General features: G+C 48.7%; 1 protein-coding gene across 1 annotated transcript; it reads left to right on the forward strand.

Moving 5' to 3' along the window:
• The first annotated feature begins 7,157 nt into the window (after positions 1 to 7,157).
• On the forward strand, positions 7,158 to 8,388 carry LOC123398227 (dehydration-responsive element-binding protein 1H-like). The gene has a single exon (XM_045092723.1). The coding sequence runs from the start codon at positions 7,613 to 7,615 to the stop codon at positions 8,294 to 8,296; it is 684 nt and encodes a 227-aa protein (XP_044948658.1). The 5' UTR covers positions 7,158 to 7,612; the 3' UTR covers positions 8,297 to 8,388.
• The last annotated feature ends 258 nt before the right edge of the window (positions 8,389 to 8,646 follow it).

Below are 8,646 nucleotides of genomic sequence, written 5' to 3' on the forward strand. Positions count from 1 at the left end.
CGTTCTCTAACTCTAATCTCTAAATATCTTACCCTGGCGGCGACGTCTAGGGTTTACCTACCCAGACGGCGACGTCTAGGGTTCGTGTTGAATCCGTGCACACGTGGTGTCCGTCTCCTACTCCATCTCGGGCACGTGTGGAGAAGATTTATATACGCCGGGGCGGGGACGCCCTTCATCGCGCTGTGAGTTGGTCCCGGGTAGACGATGGAACCCGCGAGATCGAAGTCTTCGGCGAATAGCACGACCAGAGCTGGTGGTTCGGAATGGGTAGACGATCTAATCGGGCAGCTGAACCTGCACGAACGGGAGGAGGATGATCTCAATTTCAATGAAGAATTCCCGGACGAAGGGGAGGCAGTGGAGTTTATGGCGATTGCTAGGGTTCATACCGATAAACCCTTCTTAAGGGGAGCCTTCTACGAGAATATGAGGATGGCATGGAGCTTGGCCCAGGGGGTCACGTTCAATGCGTTGGGAGAAAATCTCTTCTCCATCACGGTGAACTGCATGGGGGGATTGGAAGAGGATAACCGAAGAAGGACCATGGCTCTTCCGAGATCACGTTGTTCTGATGGAAAGCTACGATGGCTTTACTAAATTCGATGATGTAATCCTGGATCAACTAGAGGTATAGGAAAGAGCCGGTTATCAGATCTCTGACGAAGAAGGTAGGCACGGTGGTGAAGGTCATGCTAAACCCTAGATGGGGGAACGGCAGAATTGTGAGAGTCGGGGTTAAAATTGATGTGAATGAGCCACTGATGAGATTTGTATCTATCACCAAGAATTAAAAGAAACTATACTACTCGATCCTCTATGAGAAGATGCCTGTCTTCTGCTATGTCTATGGCCATATGGGACATACATATCTGGAACACGGTAATGAGAAGCATGATAAGACGTCCATGGCTTGGGGGGATTGGATCCTTGCACCCAGACCGGGATCATAAGGGCAGCTTCCACGCCAAGGTGGAAAAGGGGCGTACCAGCCAAACCCTCAGGGGAGAACTAATCGTGACCCTACTTCGGATGGCGATCTGAAGGATGATGCTAGCAGTCCTTTAAAAGCCAGCGGGGGGAGTATGGTGGAAGCCGACAAAACGCGCAAGAGACTCACATACGATGATACTGTGGTTTCTGGCTGGAATGTATTGGCTCTGGGCGGCTCAATGGCTGATGGCAGCGCTCTACCGGAGCCCCGAGACCCGGATAGTAATGGAGAGGAAAAGGATGAAGAAGATGCATCATCACAAGATTCAAAAAGGTCCCGTACTGGTAGCAAAGCTACTATGGATGCTAGTCATCAGATATCGGCGAGCTCTGATAAAGAGCTCGACCGGACGCAATGTAAATCCTATGTTGGAACTGTCGTGGGTTACGTAAACCGGCGGCAGTTCGAGCGCTCCTGGGAATCCAGGGGCGGGCAAAATCGGATGTGCTCTTTCTGTCTGAGCACACCTGAACAAAGAGAAGGCATGAAAAGTGATGAGAAGTCTTGGTTTTGATTCCATGGCGGTGTCTGAAAGTGACGGCCGTAGTGGTGGACTGGTTTTGTTGTGGCATAGTAGCTTGGGCGTAACCTCAACTGAAATACAACCCAACTTCATCGACATTAGAATCAGAGAACAGGAGGTGGATGGATGGAGATTTACTGGGTTCTATGGCGAACCAAGTGGAGATAGGAAACACCTAACGTGGGATTACATGAGGCAACTACAGGCGATGACAAATCTACCATGGCTGTTGGCAGGTGATTTTAATGAAATTTTACATAGTTTTGAGAAAGAGGGGGGTGCCCTGAGACCGATCCGTTGTTTGCGTGGGTTTAGCGATGCGCTCACAAACTGCGGGCTTGATGACCTGGGTTATTCTGGAGATTGTTTCACATGGCGGAGGGGGAACATTCGTGAGCGGCTTGATCGAGCTGTCGCGAACGCTTGTTGGGCGAACCTTTTTCCGGGCTATGGGGTGTCTAACGAGGAGTTCGATAAATCCGATCATCGCCCTATACTTATCGATACAAAACATTCTTCGGGACTGTTCCAGGTGAGACCGACAGGCCCCCGAAAATTTGAAGCCCGATGGTTAGCTGAGGAGAACATTGAATCTATCGTTCAAGCAGCGTGGGATAGAAGGAGAGGGGAAGGAAATGCTCCCCTAGCTACGCTCTTCGCTGATGTCCATGCCGATCTACATCAATGGGACAGGGAGGTTTTAAAAGGCCCGAGGAGGAGACTCCGGGGGCTGCAGCTAGAACTGAATGCAGTGCTTTCGGGACCCCTATCTGATGAAGCCGTAGTTAAACAGCAGGAACTACATATATAGATCGAGAAACTCCTCGAGCAGGAGGAATTATACTGGATCCAGCGGGGTAGAGTGGACTGGTTGTCGAGAGGGGATCAAAACACGCAGTTCTTCCACCGTGCCGCGAATGGTAGAAAGAAGCGCAACCTGATCAAGAAGTTAAGAGGAGAAAATGGGGATTGGATAGAGGATCAACATGTCACCCAAAACAATGCTATGGAGTACTTCTCCTCCTTGTTTAAATCGGAGGCGCAGGCGATTGATGAAGTTTTAATCCAGAAGGTTACCCCACGTGTAACCCCGGAGATGAATGTCCACCTGAATAAACCCTATACTAGGGAGGAAGTGAAGAAGGCTCTCTACAACATTGGAGATTTCAAAGCCCCTGGACCGGATGGACTGCATGCGGTTTTCTACAAACGGTTCTGGCACATTATTGGGGAGGATCTGGTGGATGAGGTCCTTAAAGCTATTCAGAACAAATCGATACCGATGGGTTGGAATAACACGACCATTGTTCTGATTCCAAAGGTTGAGAACCCGGAGAGCATATCTCAATTTAGACCTATCAGCTTGTGCAACGTCCTGTACAAAATCATCTCGAAGGTTCTGGCTGCACGGCTGAAGGACTTGCTGTCTGAGATCATATCCCCAAATCAAAGTGCATTTGTCCCGGGCAGGCTGATCACCGATAACTTCCTGGTGGCTTTCGAATCCTACCATGCTATTAAGAAGAAGTTGTCTGGGTATGGTAATTGTGCAGTCAAGCTAGACATGCACAAAGCTTATGATCAGGTAGAGTGGCAGTTTTTAGCACGAATGATGATCAGGCTGGGCTTCTCTCAGGATTGGGTGGATCTCATCATGGAATGTGTTTCCTCGGTGCAATACCAGGTGTGTATCAATAATGAATTATCAAACGTCTTTGTTCCAACGAGGGGTCTTCGGCAAGGAGATCCTTTGTCCCCCTATCTGTTCCTGCTGTGCGCTGAGGGTCTGTCAACCCTGTTATCGTATGAGGAGCAGGCGGGTAATATAACAGGGGTGAGGGTGTGCCGGGCTGCGCCACCTGTGTCACATCTTCTATTCGCAGACGATTCCCTCATTTTGATGAGAGCAGATCAGGCCAACGCGACCTGCTTACGCCAAGTTCTTCATGATTATTGCGCAGCCTCGGGACAACTGATGAGCGAGGCCAAGTCGGCGATCTTCTTCAGTCCATGTACTCCAACCCAGATCCGAGCAGAGGTTTGCACCACACTTAACATTATGGCCGAGGCAGTTTTAGACAAGTATCTTGGGCTCCCACCTATTGTGGGGGTAGATAGATCTGACTGCTTTCAACATCTGGTGGAAAGGGTCTTAAGCAAAATTAGAGGCTGGAAAGAGAAACTTCTATCGGTAGGAGGACGTGAGGTTCTTCTCAAAGTTGTGATCCAGGCTATTCCTTCGTATGCCATGTCCGTTTTCAAGCTACCGAAGGAAATCTGCAATGATATAACTTCTGCGATGTCTAAATATTGGTGGGGTGATGATGAACAGAAGAAGCATATGCATTGGTTCGCCTGGTGGAAGATGTGTGTGCCTAAGGAGCAAGGAGGTATGGGATTCCGTGATATACACTGCTTCAACCTGGCTCTGCTCGCAAAATAGTCATGGAGACTCTTGTGCGAACCTGACTCTCTCTGTGGCCGTGTGCTTCGAGCTAGGTATTACCCCGACGGTGATCTTCTGAACTGTCAATTGAAGAAGGGGAGTTCATACACTTGGCAGAGTATATGGCATGGCCTCCAAACTTTCAAAAAAGGTATCATATGGAGAGTAGGGGATGGATCTTCAATTAACATTTGGAATGATCCTTGGATATCAAGCAGCCCGAACAAGCGTATCTTAACGCCTAGGAACAATATTGTTCTTACAAAAGTTTCGGAACTTATTGATGTGGATAATAGATCATGTGATGAGGAGATGATACAACATGTTTTTTGCCCAGTGGATGCCGAACGCATTCTAACCATTCCATTGGCTATAGGGATGATGTCGAACTTTGTGTCCTGGTACCCGGACAAACGTGGCTCTTTCTCTGTAAGATCGGCTTATCACGAGGAGTGGGAATTCCAACATGGGCGAAAGTTGAGGAGGACGAATACACACCAAACCTCAGGTATTAACCCAATATGGAAAACCCTTTGGAAGCTTCGGATCCCATCGAAGGTAAAGATTCATGTCTGGAAGTCCTTGCTGGGTGCCATCCCCTGCTATGGTGTGCTTGCAAATCGCCACATCAAGACCAGTTCCCAGTGCCCCCTGTGCACAACAGATTGTGAAAGTATCAAACACCTATTCTTCCAGTGCCCGCGGGTGGTGGAAATCTGGCGTATTCTCGGGCTATCTAGCCTCATCCAAGAAGTTTGTACTTATGAGAGGGACGGCAGTGCGGTCTTACAAGACTTGCTGCTATCCAAGAGCTCCATCCAGTCGTTTACCGCGGATGTTGGGAGGGGAGAAATCATCGCAACTGCTGTGTGGTACATATGGTGGGAGAGACGACAAGCCATAAACGGTGAGAAAGTCTATGAACCGCCCAGGTCTGCACATGCAATAACAGCACTAGCCAAGAACTTTTATATGGCCAGGGGGAAGAAGGCGGGGGTCATTCGCCACGGTTGGACACCACCAGCAGCTGGCCTATATAAGCTTAATGTCGATGCTTGCTTCAACATTGATTCTGGTACAGGGAGCTCCGGGGTTGTGATACGTGATGACAAGGGGACCTTCCTGGCGGCCTTGTGCAGTGACATTCCCTTTGCAGATGATGCGGGTTCGGCGGAAGCTAGGGGTCTACGCGATGGTCTTCTTCTGGCTAATGAATTGGGCATGCAAAAGCTTGTGGTGGAATCTGATTGTATGGAGGTTGTGGACACTATGCTAGAGGGAGGCAACTCGTTGGGACTGGCTGCTGCAATTTACGAAGAATGTGCCTTTCTCGCTAATAACTTTAGCTGTATCCTGTTTCAGTTTTGCCCTAGGGAGGCCAATATGGCGGCAGACACTCTTGCTAGGTATGCAGAACCCACTAAAACTATAAAGTGGGTTGATGAACCTCCGGGGTTTCTTATCGATGTATTAGCAAACGATGTAACTCTCTTCACACATGAAATATAAAGGCCGATCACGCCTTCCCGGTTCAAAAAAAAAGACAAGGGGGGATTTGACTCCTAACTCCCTTTCCCCTTCCCTTCTTAATTCCCTTGTCCTCCAATTAAACAAGGGATTTTAAGTCCTACACCCCCCTAATTCCCATTCCCTAATACCACTTACCCCGAAACAAACATGACGTAAGGCCTTGTACAATGCTAGATGCTTAAAAAAATAAACCGGATTTTTCTAAAGCATCGATATCTATTTTCTACAAAAAAAACACCTAACTATACGTCTACCCTATACAAATAAACATCATTGCTTAAGAAAAGCCTCGTTTACTGGAAAGTGCCTTTTGGCTTCAGAGCTCATTTGAACTCGGGTGAACAGTAAAAACGAAAAACGTTCCAAAAAAATTTAAAAAATTCGATTTTTTTAGACGAACATTGTCAAAAGTTCTAAATGCATGTAAAAATTTAACATGAAATAACATTTTTATAAAGCGTGGCAAAATAAACAAAATCGATAATCTGAAAATACGCATTTTCAGAGTATACATTTTGTTTATTTTGCCACGCCTTGTAAAAATGTTATTTCATGCCAAAATTTTACATGCACTTAAACTTTTGACAAGGTTCTTCCCAAAAAAAATTAGAATTGTTTGAATTTTTTTCGAATGTTTTTTGACTTTACTGTTCACCCAAGCTTAAATGAGCTCGGGTGCCAAAACTCCACGTCCTCGTTTATTTCTCTATACAACTTCCCTGAGCACCTGAGCTGGAAGTACGCTCAATCTGGCCCCTTGCGATTGCAAAAGTCGGTACGATCGTACGAGAGTGTTGTGTGGTGGTATACTATGTGCAGTAACAATTTTTTTCTGTGTGTTAAACATGCTCCTTCTTATCTCTTTTTTACATGTGAGCTAAGAAAGTAAAAAAATAATTGAACCATTAATTAATGAGATCAACTATTCATATCACTTATATAATCTTATCTTTCACATAAAAAAGAAAGGGGACTGATCTGCGCCGGCGCGTCGACCCAAACTTTCGGCCGGCCGCGCGCGAGCCGCAGGATCCATCAACTCCGCGTCGTCCGCACCGTTGGATCCGCATGCAACATTTTTCCCCTATGCAGCAAAATTTCGATGCGATGCAATAATTTTTTCAACGATCTAACAAAAAATAAAATTTGTAGCAAAAAAATATCTACGTGATCGTAGCAAAAAAACGAAGTTGATGGTACGTGGTAGCAAAAGTCAAACGTCGGTTGTAACAAATATTTATGTGACGTGTATGCAACTTTTTAGTGAACGGTTGCAGCAAAACATGATGCCGGTTGTAGCAAAAATTAACACGGTTGTAGCAAAAAGTAAAAACATCGATTGTAACGAAAAATCCGACAAACTGGAGTTGCAACCAAACGTATATGCAGCTTTTTTACTGGGATAAAAAATATTAAAAAAAATGCTTGCAACAAAAATGACGTTGGTTGCAACATATTTAGACGAAAGATGTTGCATCCATTGATCAGAGAAGCGCGCGGATGAAAAAAATGTTGTAAGGACCCGCGCGTGCGAGGGAACGACGGGCGTGTCAGTTCGGCCGACGCGCGGGTGGGAAGCGACTCCCAAAAAGAAAAAGGGCGAGCATGTCAAAACTGCTCGTGCTATGGTACATACGGTAACATTCTTTTCTGAGGTACAAGACTCTGTAGTAATACGATTAGAGGATTTGTAAAGCGAACCACAATTAGCAATTACCCATCTTGGTCAGGGAGCTAATTAAACCCGAGGTTTTAAACCGGTAATAACTAACTTAGCCTGCGCTCCCTGCCCAATGTCCATGGAGCTTTCTTGCCTCTGCTAGAGGACAAGATAACGCGGGGCAAAGGTCCGTCTCACTCGCCCTCCATGCCCAAGGTAGTGGAGCCCAATCATCACCCTTGAGCACGAGAAGGATCCTTTGGCTTATTTCCGCAGACCCCTCACGCGTCACTCGTCGATGCCGCTTGTCCAGACCGCGTCAGGCAAAACTATAAAGTAGTGCACTCCACAAAGGCACTAAATCCTAAAGCTCCATCTCAAGCTTAACCTGCTCTCAAACTCCATAGACCACCGTCCACCGTACGAAGGTCATCAAGCCAGCACCGACCACCTGCAGCGATGGACATGACCGGGTCGGACCAGCAATGGAGCTCCTCTTCCTCGCCGTCATCGACCTCCTCGCACCCGAAGCGCCCCGCCGGGCGCACCAAGTTCAAGGAGACGCGCCACCCGGTGTACCGCGGCGTGCGGCGCCGGGGCAACGCCGGCCGCTGGGTATGCGAGGTGCGGGTCCCTGGGCAGCGCGGCGAGCGGCTTTGGCTCGGCACGTACCTCACCGCCGACGCGGCCGCACGCGCGCACGATGCCGCCATGATCGGCCTGCTCGGCCACTCAGCCGCGTGCCTCAACTTCCCCGACTCCGCGTGGCTCCTGGCCGTGCCACCCGCGCTCTCCGACCTCGCGGCCGTCCGGCGCGCGGCCCTCGCCGCCGTAGCGGACTTCCAGCGGCGGCATGCCGGCAACGGCGCAGCCACCGTCCCTGCCGATGAGGACACCTCCAGCGCGGACAACGCGGGCGGCTCGTCGGCGACGTCTCAGCCTTCGGCCGAGGGGACGTTCGAAGTGCCATCCGCGCTGGGCAGCGACATGTTCGAGCTGGACTTGTCTGGGGAGATGGACCTGGGCACGTACTACGCCGACCTCGCGGAGGGGATGCTCCTGGAGCCGCCGCCGTCGCTGGACAGCGGGGCGTGCTGGGATGCCGGAGACGGCGGAGCTGACTACGGGCCATGGAGCTACTGAACCAGCTGCAGCTGCTGAATCAGCTGCTTTGATTCTATGCAACACACATGTCGCAATTGATTTCAGCATAATAAAATCTGTGGGATCTGTAGACGCATAAAAAAAATCGCCCAAAAAAAGAGCAAAGAAAAGGACACGTGAAAGGAAAGACATGATTTGCTGGATGAATAGTCGTTATGGTCCCGGGAGAGTACTACAGTACTATCATTTCATGTGCGAATGACTATAACTGGCAACCAGACAAGAAGGAAAGATCAACGCTTGCTAATCGGGGAGAGGTGGTCCAAGTACGCTAATTCCGAAGATGTGGCCTGGACACTACCCAGGTCAGCTGGTTAAAGTTCCTACTA

The sequence above is a fragment of the Hordeum vulgare genome, chromosome 5H (genome assembly GCF_904849725.1).
Source record: "Hordeum vulgare subsp. vulgare chromosome 5H, MorexV3_pseudomolecules_assembly, whole genome shotgun sequence".
In the NCBI taxonomy this organism is placed as follows: domain Eukaryota; kingdom Viridiplantae; phylum Streptophyta; class Magnoliopsida; order Poales; family Poaceae; genus Hordeum; species Hordeum vulgare.

What these genes read in the sequence shown, in the direction of transcription:
- LOC123398227 (XM_045092723.1), top strand. Translation starts at nt 7,613, where the DNA reads ATGGACATGACCGGGTCGGACCAGCAATGGAGCTCCTCTTCCTCGCCG.